Below are 16,297 nucleotides of genomic sequence, written 5' to 3'. Positions count from 1 at the left end.
AATTAATACACAAATCCCTTGCATTACTATACACTAAAAATGAGAAAGCAGAAAGAGAAATTAAGGAAACAATCCCATCCATTATTGCGATGAGAAGAATAAAATACTTAGGAATAAATTTACCTAAAGAAACAAAAGACCTATATATAGAAAACTATAAAACACTGATGAAAGAAATTAAAGATGACACAAATAGATGGAGGAATATACCATGTTCATGGATCAGCAGAACCAATATAGTGAAAATGAGTATATTACACAAAGCAATCTATAGATTGAATGCAATCCCTATCAAGCTACCAACAATATTTTTCACAGAACTAGAACAAATAATTTCACAGTTTGTATGGAAACACAAAAAGCCTCAATAGCCAAAGCAATCTTGAGAAAGAAGAATGGAACTGGATGAATCAACCTGACTGACTTCAGACTATACTACAAAGTTACAGTCACCAAGACAGAATGGCACTAGCACAAAGACAGAAATACAGATCAATGGGACAAAATAGAAAGCCCAGAGATGAATCCATGCACCTATGAACACCTTATCTTTGACAAAGGAGGCAAAAATACACAATGGAGAAAAGACAATCTCTTTAACAAGTGGTGCTAGGAAAACTGGTTAACCACCTGTAAAAAAGGGACACTAGAACACTCTTTAACACTGTACACAAAAATAAACTCAAAATGGATTAAAGATCTAAATGTAAGACCAGAAACTATGAAACTCCTAGAGGGAAACATAGGCAGAACACTCTGACATAAATCACAGCAAGATCCTCTATGACCCACCTCCCAGAGTAATGGAAATAAAGCAAAAATAAACAAATGGGACCTAATTAAACTTAAAAGCTTTTGCACAATGAAGGAAAGTATAATTAAGGTGAAAAGACAGCCTTCAGAATGGGAGAAAATAATAGCAAACAAAACAACTGACAAGTAATTAATCTCAAAAGTATACAAGCAGCTCATTCAGCTCAATACCAGAAAAATAAATGACTCAATTGAAAAACGAGCCAAAGAACTAAACAGACATTTCTCAAAGAAGACATACAGATGGTTAACAAACACATGAAAAGATGTTCAACATCACTCATTATCAGAGAAATGCAAATCAAAACCACAATGAGTACCATCTCATGCCAGAGGATGGCTGCCATCAAAATGTCTACAAACAATAAATGCTGGAGAGGGTGTGGAGAAAAGGGAACCCTCTTACACTGTTGGTGGGAATGCAAACTAGTACAGCCACTATGGAGAACAGTGTGGAGATTCCTTAAAAAACTGGAAATAGAACTGCCTTATGATCCAGCAATCCCACTGCTGGGCATATACACTGAGGAAACCAGAACTGAAAGAGACACATGTATCCCAGTGTTCATTGCTGCACTGTTTACAATAGCTAGGACATGGAAGCAACCTAGATGTCCATCAGCAGGCGAATGGATAAGAAAGTTGTGATACATATACACAGTGGAATATTACTCAGCTATTAGAAAGAGTGCATTTGAATCAGTTCTAACGAGTTAGATGAAACTGGATCCTATTAAACAGAGTGAAGTAATTCAGAAATAAAAACACCAATGCAGTATATTAAGGCATATATATGGAATTTAGAAAGATGGTAATGATGACCCTATATGCAAGATAGCAAAAGAGACACAGATATAAAGAACAAACTGTTGGACTCTGTGGGAGAAGGCAAGAGTGGGATGATTTGAGAGAACATCCCTGAAACATATATATTATCATATGTGAAATGGATGACCAGTCCAAGTTCAATTCATGAAACAGGGCACTCAAAACCTGTGCACTGGGATGACCCAGAGGGATGGGATGGGGAGGGAGATGGGAGGGGGGTTTGAGATGGGGGACACATATACACCAGTGGCTGATTCCTGTCAATGTATGGTGAAACCCACCACAATATTGTAAAGTAATTAGCCTCCAAGTAAAATAAATTAATTAAAAGTATATTAAGACAAATGAAAACAAAACAAAACAAAAATTATGAGAAGCAGCAAGAGAGATTTGGAAGCAGTGATTTTCTTTAAACTTATGGTGATAGGCACCTACACTTTATAAAGTAAGTAGTGTGTATCTGCTAATCCCAAATTCCTAATTCATCCCTCACTTTGGTAACCATATGTTTGTTTTCTATGTCTGTGAGTCTATTTCTATTTTTGTATTTTAGATTACACGTATAAATGATACCACATGAATGATACCATGAGGTATTTGTCTTTCTCTGACTTATTTTACTTAGTGTGATAATCCCTAAGCCCATCCCTGTTGCTGGAAATGGATTATTTCATTCTTTTTAATGGCTGAGTAATATTCCATTTTTTTGGTGTGTGTGTGTGTGTGTGTGTGTGTATGTGTGTGTACATAGAACATCTTCTTTATCCATTCATCTGTTGATGAGCAATTAGGTTGTTCCCATATCTTAGCTATTATAAATAGTGCTGTGCTGCTATGAACATTTGGGTGCATGTGTCTTTTTGAATTAGAGTTTTTACCTTTTCCAGATATATACCCAGGAGTGGGATTGCTCTATCACATGGTAACTCTATTTTTAGTTTTTTAGGGAAACTCTACACTGTTCTCCACAGTGGCTATAGCAATTTTTTTTTTTCTTGGCCCTGAAAAGGGCCTTTGGTTGAAATCAAGCTCCTGAGAGCAAACTGGAAAGCTTAACCGCCAAAGCCGTAGAGAGTACGGCCCTGGCGCTTGAGAGCGTAGACCACGTCCATAGCGGTGACTGTCTTCCGCTTGGCATGCTCGGTGTAGGTGACCGCGTCCCAGATCACGTTCTCCAGAAACACTTTCAGGACCCCACGGGTCTCTTCGTAGATGAGCCCAGAGATGCGCTTCACACCACCACGACGAGCCAGGCGGCGGATAGCAGGTTTAGTGATGCCCTGGATGTTGTCGCGCAGAACCTTACGGTGGCGCTTAGCGCCGCCTTTCCCCAGACCTTTGCCGCCTTTGCCGCGTCCAGACATGGTTTCACGAAAAGTAAACCAACAGCAACTGGCTATAGCAATTTACATTCCCATCAATAGTGTAGGAAGGTTTGCTCTTCTCCACCCTCTCTTCGGCATTTATTATTTGTAGATGTTGAGTATCTTTTCATGTGCCTCTTGACCATCGTATGTTTTATTTAGAGAAATGTCTATTTAGGTCTTCTGTCTATTTTTTAATTGAGTTGTTTTTATGATATTGAGCTGTATGAGCTGTTTACATATTTTGGAAATGAACCCCTTGTCAGTCACATCATTTGCAAATATTTTCTCCCATTCTATAGGTTGTCTCCTTATTTTGTTTTGGGTTTCCTTTGTATGCAAATGCTTTTAAGTTTAGTTATGTCCCATTTGTTTGCTGTTTTTTCCATTACTCTAGGAACCACATCCAAACAAATATTTCTATGATTTATGTCAAAGAGCATTCTGGCTATGTTTTCCCCTAGTAGTTTTATAGTATCCCATCTTGCATTTAGGTATGTAATCTATTTTGAGTTTACTTTTTTACATGGCATTAGAATATGTTCTAACTTTATTCTTTTACATGCAGCTGTCCAGTTTTCCCAGAACCACATACTGAAGAGATTGTCTTTTCTCTATTGTGTTTTCCTGCCTCCTTTGTCATAGATTAATTGACTGTAAGTGGGTGGGTTTATTTCTGGATTTTCCATCCTGTTCTATACTTTTTTTCCTGTCCCATATCATTTTGATTACTGTAGTTTTATAATATAGTCTGCAGTCGAGGAGCATTTCCAACTCTATTTTTCTTTCTTGAGGTTGCTTTGGCAATTTGGGGTCTTTTGAGTGTCTATACAAATTTTAATATTTTTTGTTTTAGTTCTGTGAAAAATGCCATTGATAACTTGATAGGGATTGCATTGAATCTGAGATTGCCTTGGTAGTATGGTCATTTTAACAGTATTGATTCTTCCAGTCCAATAATATAGTATATCTTTCCTTGATTTGTGCTATCTTCAAGTTCTTGCATCGATGTTTTACAGTCTTCAGAGTAGACATCTTTTGCCTTCTTAGGTAGATTTTTTTCCCTATGTATTTTATTCTTTTTGATGCAATGGTAAATGGGATTGTTTCCTTAATTTCTGGCTGATAGTTTGCTGTCACATATAGAAATGCAACAAATTTCTGTATATTAATTTTGTATTCTGCAAATTTACAAATTCATTGATGAATTCTAGTAGTTTTCTTGTATTGTCTTTAGGATTTTCTATGCATAGTATCATGCTCCAAGGATCATTTCATATGTTTTTCTTGGAGACTAGTCATTTTTGACTTCAGGGAAAAATTATTATTAGTTGACTTAACTCAATTTTTCTCAATTTCTTTCTAAGTGCTTGTTTCAGGGAAATGTTAACTTAGTCTTTATTATGAGGTACAAATTCTATGAAATCTACCCACGTATTTACTTAGTAATGACTTGATGAATTTAATGAAGGCAGAGTCTCTCATTAAACGTGACTGATTCTCTCTGAACAGAGCTGAATATACACCATTAATCAATCAATAAATTAATTGTTTGCCCCTGCTGTTATTCAAAAAGAAAAAATCAACTCTTCATTTAAGCTAGCAATGTTTACAGGTCTACCAGAGAGTCATGTACCAAAACATTCTATCTAGGCTATGAGATGCTTCTTACTGACCACTGCTCTAGGGGAGCTGCTGGCATTTTTCCTATGTCCTCTTAGCTGCTGTTGCTTTTATTTGTCTGTGACAGACAGTAAAGGACCCTCTAGGACCCTGTTATAGACACAACCTCAATCATAGCACGGATGTCCTCTGCAATCAAAAAAAAAGGCAAGTGCAAACAAGTTTCCATCAGATTTGTATGCATTTCAACACAAGTTTTCCAGAGATTCTTCCTTCAGGGAAACATTTACAAAAGCTCCAGATCGCTGATGCTGCCCACAATAAATGTAAATTCTCCATATTTTTCCGTTTACTAAATCATGTATCTTCAGTTTGAATATTCAAGATATCCAGTTCTGGAAAAACAAGTGGCCTATTTGTGTCAGCTCATTAATTCCAGATTTATTTATTTACACATAAACTAAAAAGGCCCTGCTCTTTTCTGGCTGCAACTATGGAGGGTGCAGAAGAGAAGAAAAACAAGGTTCCTGCTATGCCAGAAATGAAACTGTTAGTCACTCACTCATGTCTGACTCTTTGTGACCCCATGGACTGTAGCCCATCAGGCTCTTCTGTCCATGGCATTCTCCAGGCAAGAATACTGGAGTGGAGGTGCCATTCCCTTCTCCAGGATATCTTCCTGACCCAGAGATCAGACCCAGGTCTCCTGCCTTGCAGGCAGATTCTTTACTGTCTGAGCCACCAGGGCCAGAAACCCTTAAGAAAAAGCAAAAGAATTTTGCAGAGCTTAAGATCAAGTACCTGAGAAAGAAGTTTGCCCAAAAGATGCTTCAACAGGCAAGGCAGAATCTTATCTATGAAACAGCTAAGCACAATCACAAGGAATACAGGCAGATATACAGAAATGAAATCCAAATGGCTAGGATGGCAGGAAAAGCTGGCAATTTCTATGTACCTGTGGAACCCAAATGGGCATCTGTCATCAGGGTAAGAGTTAGTAGTGGTGTGAGCCCAGAGGATCAAAAGTTGTTGTGGCTTATTAGCATTTGTCAGATCTTCAACAGCACCTTTGTGAAGCTCAACAAGGTTTCAAATAACATGCTGAGAATTGTGGAACCATACATTGCATGGGGATATCCAAACCTGAAGTCTGTAAATGAACTGATCTGTAAGTGTTGTTATGACCAAATCAATATGAAGCGAATTGCCATGATAGATAACATGCTGATTGCTTGATCTCTAGGCAAATATGGCATGAGGATCTGATTCATGAGATCCTTACTCTTGAAAAATGTTTCAAAGAAACAAACAACTTTCTGTGGCCCTTCAAATTGTCTTTTCTAGGAGATGGAATGAAGAAAAAGATCATGTGTTTTCTTGAAGGTGGAGATGCTGGCAACAGGGACAAGCTGATCAACAGGCTTATTAGAGGAATGAACTAAGTTATCTACCATGATTATTTTTGTATCTGGTCAGTTAATAAACAGTGAATGCTTTCAAATTGAACTGTAAAAAAATACAAAGGCCTCCTCATTCTGTGGTCAGCGCAGTGAACAGAAGGAATTAGGGTGGGTTTCTTGGTATAGAAGCCACACACTAGTCTGCTGTGTAAAATCAGGGCAAGTTACAGCACCTCTGCGTTCCAGTTTCTTCATTTGCTAAGTCAATACAATTGTGCTAGATTATACTTGGAGAACTGATCTTTGATCCAATTAAGAAAAGATCCCTCCAAAGCAAACTGTGGCAATATTTGTTTAAGTCTTGGCAATGTTTCAAAAGAGGTTCTTTTGAAGAGAGAAGCAACAAGTATGAGGTACTTGGATGTAAGATTTAATACTTGCCTTATATTTTCAAAACAGTTTTCAGGTATACAACATCATTTATAGTTATATGATTTAAAGAGTGGAGACTTTTCTCACATTTTATAAATAATGACATTGAAACTCAGGAAATTTAAAAGATGAGCCCCAGTGTAGTACCCAGGTACTTAAGATAGTCCTAGACCCTGGGCCAGATTATCCAGTTGCTAATTATTGTCCAATTGCTAGTTGGGTATTTCCTTATTAAGTCCTGCTGTCTTAAGCCAGATTACTTAAACCAAACTTCAGTTATCCGAATTCTGAAAGACGAGAACCATATTTTCTCTGTCAGGCATAAGAACGGTGTAAAAATGAAGCTTCCATGTATGAGACCCTGAAATGCCCCTGGGATATACAGTGGTAAATAAATTTAACTAATGATATTGTGGAAAGGATTTGATGAGGTGATGGCAACAGAGTTAATTGGAATCAATGTGTTTATTTCTGACAATTGTACCCTTTGATTTTGGGGTAATTCCATTTCATTTAACTTTCTTACGGATAATGTGCCAGAGGTACAAAGGTTTTTACTATCACATTAGCCTTTTTCTCATGGGATTTTGGAACTTAGAAATTAAATAAACACTTCAGCTAAATAGACAGTGAAGAATTAAGTCAATTTTACAGCCTTTACTGTAAGATTTGCTGATATTTTAATGAGGCCTTGTTTATGCCTGGTACTGGGCAAACCTTTAATGCGTGTATTGCTTAGTTAATCAATCAACCCCATTTTAAAGTGAGAAAATGGAAGTACAGAGATGTATTGGGTTGGCCAAAAAGTTTCTTTGGGATTTTCCATAAGATATTACAGAAGAACATAAACAAATTTTTGGCCAACCCAATAACTTATTCCGGCTTAAAGCTGAGGTTCAAAAGTGAGTCTGTTGGCCAGAGTTACAGATCTTTTTACCTACTTGTTTATACCAAGACCTTCCTAGTCAGGAGTTTTGCTGGGTACTGAGAATACAGGGGGAAACAGGCGATGAGTCCATCCTTTGAGTACAACTTACTTTTGTACATGATTGTTCATTTGTCCACTATGCATTAAGTACTGGGTTCAGGCTCTTTCCCAGGTACTGGACAGACAACTAGACTTCACAGAGATGACCATTAAGAAACCTAGTGTTCCTGGGAAGAGGAGGCATGTGGACAAGCAGCAACACAGTGTCACGTGTGCTCCTCTTGGGGAAAGAAATCCTATGGGAGCATAAAGAAAGGAAGGGGCAATTCTGGCTGGGGAATACTTGTGACATATCTTAATTGGCTGATGTATGAAGATGGGACACTCCATTTCAAAAGGCCCACCTTTCAGACATTTAACTATTTCCCCCTAAGATTCACCTTTCTGTCTCTTTCTTTGTCTGTTGGTCACAGATCTGGTCACCAAGCTGAGCCAAAAGTGTTTACTCATGACCTTCTCTTCATTGAGACAATGCTTTTAGTCTTGTCAAACTGGGGGATTTAGGATGGAGAAAAACAGAATACTGATCCTAGGTGTTAAGATGCCTATTTAAGGAATCATTTCAGTGAGCCCAGACTCTTGCCTCTTCCCATACATACAAAAGCACTAAAATCATTAACTTGAGATGTCTGATTTTTTGTGGTTGGCAGTAATCTTTTGTTTGACTACTTTTTTTTTTTTTTAGCAAAATCTCCTATGTATTCTGGTTCCTCCTTAACATCGTTGGAATGGTTCCTCAGAGATGTCCTCCCTGGATTTAGTTCTCAGTAATGACCCCAAATAAAACATAATTTTCAATTTTTAGGTTGTACATTTTTTTTTTCAGTGAACAAGTTCTTCTGATGCATCTGCTTCTGCTGCTGCTAAGTTGCTTCAGTCGTGTCTGACTCTGTGCAGCCCCATAGATGGGAGCCCACAAGGCTCCCCCGTCCCTGGGATTCTCCAGGCAAGAACACTGGAGTGGGTTGCCATTTCCTTCTCCAGTGCATGAAAGTGAAAAGTGAAAGTGAAGTCGCCCAGTCGTGTCCGACTCTTTGCAACCCCATGGACTGCAGCCTACCAGGCTCCTCCATCCATGGGATTTTCCAGGCAAGAGTACTGGAGTGGGGTGCCATTGCCTTCTCCGTCTGATGCATCTAGAACCTTCCTTAACAGTTATTTCTTTTCCTTTGGCATCTCCCCTGTAGTATGCTCAATGTGTGGGTCTTCTTTAGACTTAAAAATGAATGTAAGAGATTGTTGAGTCCTGCCCCAAGGCCAAAGCTGCGAGGCCTTGCCACAAGGCCACAGAAGCAGAGCCCAGACCCCAGGTCCCCCCAGAAGCTGACTGAGCCCCTTTGTAACTGTTGCCAAAGGCCCCCTGATCATCACAAGCAGGCTTCCTGAACCCCAAATTAGTCAAAGACGCCTCCCCCCCCGTAATCACTTTTTAACACCCTAAGCAATCACCTTTATGCCAATCTTCCAGCAGGAGTTTCCTTTGTCTTGAGGCTATAAAAATTGACTACTAACCCGTAAAAACTGTCGACTCTCTCTGGTTTGTCAGGAGGTCGGCCCGTTGCACTTGCAGTGCCCACATTATTTCTGCTTTTTGTTCTTAATAAACTCACTCCCTTCTGAAATGCTTGGTGTCTGGAAATTCTTTTCCAACCTGCATTCAGACTGCCTCAACAGAAATCATATTTCACAAACCAGTGGAAGCTTTAGCAGTACCCAGTCAACTCACTCCCACATAATAAAAGGACTCTGTGGGAGAGGGAGAGGGTGGGAAGATTTGGGAGAATGACATTGAAACATGTAAAATATCATGTAAGAAATGAGTTGCCAGTCCAGGTTTGATGCACAATACTGGATGCTTGGGGCTAGTGCACTGCGACGACCCAGAGGGATGGTATGGGGAGGGAGGAGGGAGGAGGGTTCAGGATGGGGAACACATGTATACCTGTGGCAGATTCATTTTGATATTTGGCAAAACTAATACAATTATGTAAAGTTTAAAAATAAAATAAAAATTAAAAAAAAAAAAAAAAAAAAGTACATTTTAAACAAATAAAAAGAAGTTTCTCCTCTCAGATGTATAATCCTCAAGTTTGGCCTTTAATGAAGTGAGATTATAATGCACTTGCTCCAGTGAAAAGTAAACTCTGTTTTCATTTTTGACAGCAGGGGGGGAAAATGATGTCAAATATAATCGAATGTGTAATTTTTTTTCTCCCAAAGGATACATTCTTTCAAATGTATTTATTTGCAAATTCTTGCACATTTTTAATGTCTGATAGGATTGATAAATGAGAGCCTAGGTTTATTTTGCAAATAAATGTATGGTCTACATTATGTTTTAGGAAAAAAATAAAAATTGTCTCTGTGGTATAAACACTGTTTCTCAGAAGCTAGATAAAATTTCATGTTTAGGCTTTTCTTATGATCTGTCCTTAAGGTTTACATATATTCAGAACAAGGATATTATGCAGAAAGGTTAAAAATTATTCATCTAGTTACTTAAGAAATTTATCTACACTAAGACTGGTGAGGATAAAGGCACATATTCTTTAAAATTAAACTTAACAATGTACTAAGCCACCCTGCAGTTTTGGGCTTGGTTGCTCTTCTGAGGACAGTGTGTCTGGTTAAGCTGAGAGAGTCTGCAGCAAGAACATGAAGCCCAACTTTGGCAAACTAACTCCCCCATCTGGGCTACAAGGCTTTCCCATGTGTAGAACACACCTATGACAACACCCACATAATTTACAATAACCTTACAGAGACAACTAACAATATACTCAGGGCACATCTTATTGAGCATTGCTGTAATGGAAAATTCACTATTTACCCAGAATCAAAAGCTTGGTTTTAGACCCAAAATTCTCATGACCATTGAACAGAGGCATAAGTGAGCTATGTCATGCTTTACCCAAAGGCAGATTTCTGTGCTGTCAAAGTGATGCTGTGGACTTCATCTCCCACTAGCTTGGGAATCATTTGGCCATTTTCTTTCCCTAGATTGAGAACTTTTTAATTCCCTCAGCGTAAATGTGAATTTCCCTCTGTTTCACCCATGTTAAACATATAATGGTATATTTTTGTGTTTTCTTTAACACTTCTAACAATAAAATAGGCACAGAAACACCCAGATTAAAATGGGATCCACCAGAGGAAGGAGAAAGAACCCATGTTGGAAACAGCACAAGAGGGAAAGAGCTCCCCTTAGTTCTTTGTATGGATCTGTCCCTGGTGCTCATTGGAACCTTACAAATCTCGAACTTTTGGATGCCTGGATTAAGTGCTTGGCAAAAGAATATGTTTTGGGCACCCTGACAAAGACAATGGGCACACGGACAGATGAGAAAAATGTATCTGTGTTTGCTATGCTGAACTTGGAAGTTTCATTGCCTTTGGAATAAGTGACTCCTCTTGATCACTTTGCCCAGGTCCAGTCTTCCCCGAGTAAGGTAAAGGTTTCAACATTTGGTGACTGGGCATGTCATTATCACCTATAAGGCTATCTTTTCACTATACAAATGATAAGATTATTACTGCCTGAAAACTGTGTTAAGTTGTTTCAAGATCTTTGAAGCAAAGCTACTGAGTGATTCATGGCATTATTCTTGACCAGTGTGTAATGGTGGAGGCCATGGTAGAAGAAGCCATGGCCTGGGGCCACTTCCCTTTCCTCCCCCTCCCATCCTTTAACTGAGAGGGATGGGAGGAGGGGGTGCTCAGGGGTCCACTAAGACGTTCATGTTCTCCCACGACAAAGTGACTGGGTTCCAAGTGACTTTTCTCTCCCCCCCAAAATTTGCCCTAGTAGCAAACTCATAACACTTTTTCAGGCAGACAGGCAGCCTTTAAAAGTTTTCTGGCAAGGCTGAGAGCCAGGAGATTATTTAGATTTACTATCAGATTATTTAGATTTATTATTTGTCTATGATTATATTCAGAGTAGATATGACTACAGGATTCCTATATAACTGTTAGAAAATGCCACTGCTCTGGCCAACTTTGGATATCTTATTATAAGTATAAAATATTCTTTTTCATTAAGTCATTTCTTATATGTCTTCAAGTTATCATTCTCCATTCTTACAAGAAATAAGAATAGATTTTAATTTTATCCTAACCAAAATGCTTTCTTCTCCCTGAATATAGTTCTTTACAGTTGAATAGCACCAGAGACTGGCAGTTTCTAACTTTCTTTTCCTCTACTTTGATGATTTACATGGTATAGAGAATAATTACCACTGTGATAAAGGCACCACCATGACTAGAAATAAAACCTGCCTGATCTTTAGAGTCTTAGTTTAAAGAGACTTCTCTGGGAGTGATAAGCGAAGTGGTCTTCTGGTATAATGATGTTTAATGGTGGAACTCACAGGAAACTGAGATTCAATACAGATTCAGGAAACCTGACTTATGCTAAAAACAAATTTTAATAGGAAAATCTTGAAACTCAAATTTTAAAAACTACAACTGAGATTCATGTTGAGGTTTGATAGAAAACAACAAAATTCTGTAAATCAATTATCCTTCAATAAAAATTAAATTTAAAAAAGTTACAGCTGAAATATAACCATTCCTTAATAGTTGGTTAATCTCAGAAATTTTATTTTGATCTCTGAACTTGTTATTCTCTCACTGTGCCCACCCTTTCTTTGAAAATAAAGATTTCCACATTGTTTAAAACTCTAACCAGTCAATATTCACAATGTATTGATGTGATAAAAGGATGGAAAAATTGCTATGAATGTGATTCTCTTTGAAGACTGAAATTTCTTGAGGAAATGAATCAAAAATTTCCTGAGTTGGAGTTAATATAAAGCAAAATATGTAAACATGGCAAATTTACAGTTAGTTGTACTAAAGATAGCACTTTCAGATTGATGGAAAAGCGACAGCCTCTCTTTCGAGTTGAGGAAAGAGAAATGGACACTGATACATGACAATAAATGAGGAAACTGACAGTTTCAGATGCCTAATAAATACACGAAAAGATGCTCAACATTGCTCCTTATTAGAGAAACACAAATCAAAACTACAGTGAGATATTTCACAGCACTCAGAATGGCCATCATCAAAAAGGCTACAGACAACAAATGCTGGAGATGGTGTGGAGAAAAGGGAAACCTCTTGCACTGCTGGTGAGGAATGTAAATTGATGCAGCCACTATGAAGAACAGTATGGAGATTCCTTAAAAAACTAGGAATAAAACTACCATGTGACCCAGTAATCCCACTACTGCACATATATACCCTGAGGAAACCATAATTGAAAAAGACACATGTACCCCAATGCTCATTGCAGCACTTTGCATAGCAGATAGAACATAGAAGCAACCTACATGAATTGATAAAAAAAAAATGACAGATAAATGGATAAAGAAGTTGTGGCACATAGACACAATAGAACATTATTCAGCTATAAAAAGGGATGCATTTGAGTCAGTTCTAATGAGGTAGATGAACCCAGAGCCTATTGTACAGAGTGAAGTAAGTCAGAAAGAGAAAGACAAATATAACATACTAATGCATATATATAGAATCTAGAAAAATAGTACTGATGATCCTACTTGCAGAGCAGCAAAGGAAATGCAGACATGAAGAACAGACTTTTGGACACAGTGGGGGAAAGAGAGGGTGGGGTGATGGGAGAGAATAGCATTGAAACATATACATTACAATATGCAATACAGATAGCCAGTGGCAATTTGCTGTATGATGCAGGGAACCCCAAGCTGATGCTCTGTGACAACATAGAGGGGTGGGATGGGGAGGGCGGTGGGAGGGAGGTTCAAGAGGGAGAAGACATATGTGTACATGTGGCCAGTTCACGTTGTTGTATGGCAGAAACCATCACAATATTGGGAAGTAACTACCTCTAATTAAAAATTTAAAGAGAAAATAATGAAAAAAATAAAATGGACAGTTTCACGAAGAGTCAGGGAAGTGGCTGGCACTGTGGGAATTGTCAAGATGTAGTCCCAAGGATGGTTCACAAGAGACAGCCTCCTCCTGTAACGCCCCTGGGGGCTGTTCTCATTGAATTGGACAAGTAAGAGAGAGGAGTGTAACTGCCACCAGCAAGCTAATCCTTTATCAGAGCTAAGAGGAAGAAGGAGCAGAAAGAGTCACCATTATGGCAATCTCCATATCAGGGAACTGTTGCACTCTGTTTATCCTCCAGATCTAGGCTTCATGTTGGAAGTGAGCAGGATTCCTTTTGGAAACACATCATCAGAGGGTCAATTTCTTAAAGGACCTAATACCCATGTCAGTTGTGCTGAACAGCCTGTGGCTGTAATAATCAAGGGGAGACTAGGACAGCAGTCACAACATGGTACCTCATAAACTGCACTCAATAAGCAGAGCCACAACCCAAATCAAGGATGTGCTTCTTGTGAATGAATTTTGATTTGTTTTCAATTGAGCTTCTGTTCATGCTTCTCCTTTCTCCCCCATGCCCCCCTTTGTTTTTTGCCTGGCAAAAAAAAAAAAAAAAAGAGTGAGCTGGCAGGAATGACAGGATGACAGGGAGAGGGACTGGAACAAAGAGGTGTCACCAGCAGAGAGCACTCCCCACGTCCCTGCCGTTTGTCGAATGTTCACTGCGATTCAATCACTGTGTTTACATTCGGTCGTTTGATTTGTGCAAGATCCTAGGAAGTAAAACAGACTGAGAGAGGATAAGAAAATTCGCCCAAGGTCACGCTGCTGTGTGGTCATGGAACATGCTTTAGGCAGTTTAAATGGTAGACCCACTAACTTTCATGAGGTCTCCTGCCCAGGAAGATGACAGCAGGGGCTCTTTGCCTCACCACTGGGGTGTAGGCAGTGGCCCTTCCAATTGTAGGCAAGTCATCAGCATATATATAACCTGCCTATCAGTTTTTTTTTTTTTTTAAGTTTTAATTGAAGGATAATTGTTTTACAATGCTGCATTGGTTTCTGCCATACAACAATATGAATCAGTTATGGGAGAGTGAAAGTTGCTCAGTCATGTCCAACTCTCTGAGACCTCATGGACTGTAGCCCGCCAGGCTCTTCTGTCCATGGAATTCTCCAGGCAAGAACACTGGAGTGGATTGCCATTTCCTTCTCCAGGGGATCTTCCCAACCCAGGATAGAACCCAGGTCTCCTGCATTGTAGGCAGATTCTTTACTGTCTGAGCCACTATATATTCCTGTTATCAGTTAAGAGGGAATCACTTCTAGGTCTCTCATAGATGAAAAGATATTAAGGGTTATGTCCATTCTTGCTACCATCTTAAATTCTAGAAAATTTTATGTAATCACTACCCTTTGTAATGATAGAGAAAGACCAAATGAGAGTAGAGCCCTTTTATGCAGCTATTCTTAGTTTTCTGTACATCAGGTTATTTGCATTCTCCTTTTTGCTTCTTATGTGGTCAGGTGTGGGTAGTTAACTCTTATAGTGAGAAAAGAGAAGGGAGCATCTTTTTTTTTAATAGCTAGAGGAAAAAGAGAAGGGCAAAACAAGAACAATGGCGTATTCTTTTCAGAAACCCAAGATCTTTTTAACTTGTAAATGTGTTCAGTTCATGCATATTCAATCTAATATCACAGTTGCTGACCCTGAAGTAGAATTTTGAGGATAGTATTTTACAAATAAGGCAGAAGGCAAGTGATTTCCACCCCCCACCTCCCACCCCCCACAATTTGAAAATCACATACTATTTCAAGACTATTTTGATTCAAGATTAATATGATTCTTCATATTGAACTTGGGAGGCAGAAGCAAATTGATTGATGCATATATGAGTGAGGTGAAAGGGCTAAAACAATTCTGGGCTTAACTGGAAAAGTAAAACTATCTTATCCTTAAATGACTAAGTCTTAGAGACATTTCCCATATACATGAAGTAATGGATTTTAAGATGTTATGAAGATTTTAAAATAAGTTGAAGTGCTTTTATATAAATTCATCTTAACAAAAACTAGCTTTTAAAAATTATCTTTATTTTATTTGTACTTTAAAAATAACCTTGAGTAATTTTAAAGTATTTTAATTAAAAAATTAAGTATGCCTATTCCAGCTTTCAGTGACATTTAAATGATGAAAACTTGCACCCAACTGACTAAGATTATTCACTTCTCAACGTTGATCTTTGATAATGAACTTTGCAAATTACAGTTTATTTCCTATGTTTGAAGCCGGGATCCCTGCAAGTAACTCCATTTGCATTGAAACATTTAGTATTTTTTTTTAAAGAAGGTAGGGCAAGGGAGAAAAACTAATAGATTAATATGAGTCTATGAGTCTCTGATTCATTTTTTAAAGAGAATGTTTCCAAAACCTGCTGTATCTTTCCATTCCAGGTTAGACTTTTACAAAGTTAATATTTTTAAGTGCAAAGTTTTAAATAATTTAGAAATGAACATAGAATGAGGTGATGGCAATGTTTTAAATAGAATCCTCAACGGAGAACTTTAAAGATGTCTAATACATATCAGCTAAATTAAGAGTAAGTAAGCTTTTCTAAGCTGTGTTGTGTGCAGAAAGGTTTATTTGACTGAGGAGATAGACTTAATGTGATTCTTCTTAATAAGCCAAGGACTGGATGTGCCCTAAGACTTCCTGCCAGTCCTTTTCTGTGCTCCACAGTTTATGTATGAGCTTGTACCCAAAACAATTGTTGTTGTTTAGGTGTTAAGTCATGTCAGACTCTGTAGCCTGCCAGGCTCCTCTGTCCATGGAATGTCCCAGGCAAGAATATGGAGTAGGTAGCCATTTCCTTCTGCAGAGGATCTTCCCAACCCAAGGATCAAACTTGTGTCTCCTGCATTGGCAGGCGGATTCTCTACCACTGAGCCACCAGGGAAGCCCACCCAAAAGA

At 38.4% G+C, this 16,297-nt stretch overlaps 1 protein-coding gene and 1 pseudogene across 1 annotated transcript; one reads left to right on the top strand and one right to left on the bottom strand.

Moving 5' to 3' along the window:
• Positions 1 to 2,693: 2,693 nt before the first annotated feature.
• Positions 2,694 to 3,023, bottom strand: LOC138987553 (histone H4-like). Its single transcript, XM_070368821.1, has one exon. The coding sequence runs from the start codon at positions 3,003 to 3,005 to the stop codon at positions 2,694 to 2,696; it is 312 nt and encodes a 103-aa protein (XP_070224922.1). The 5' UTR covers positions 3,006 to 3,023.
• Positions 3,024 to 5,121: 2,098 nt separating this feature from the next.
• LOC106700678 (large ribosomal subunit protein uL30-like) lies at positions 5,122 to 6,070 on the top strand (annotated as a pseudogene).
• Positions 6,071 to 16,297: the final 10,227 nt, after the last annotated feature.

Source organism: Bos mutus, chromosome 4, assembly GCF_027580195.1.
Source record: "Bos mutus isolate GX-2022 chromosome 4, NWIPB_WYAK_1.1, whole genome shotgun sequence".
Classification (NCBI taxonomy): domain Eukaryota; kingdom Metazoa; phylum Chordata; class Mammalia; order Artiodactyla; family Bovidae; genus Bos; species Bos mutus.
This window is presented reverse-complemented; position numbering and strand designations above follow the sequence as displayed.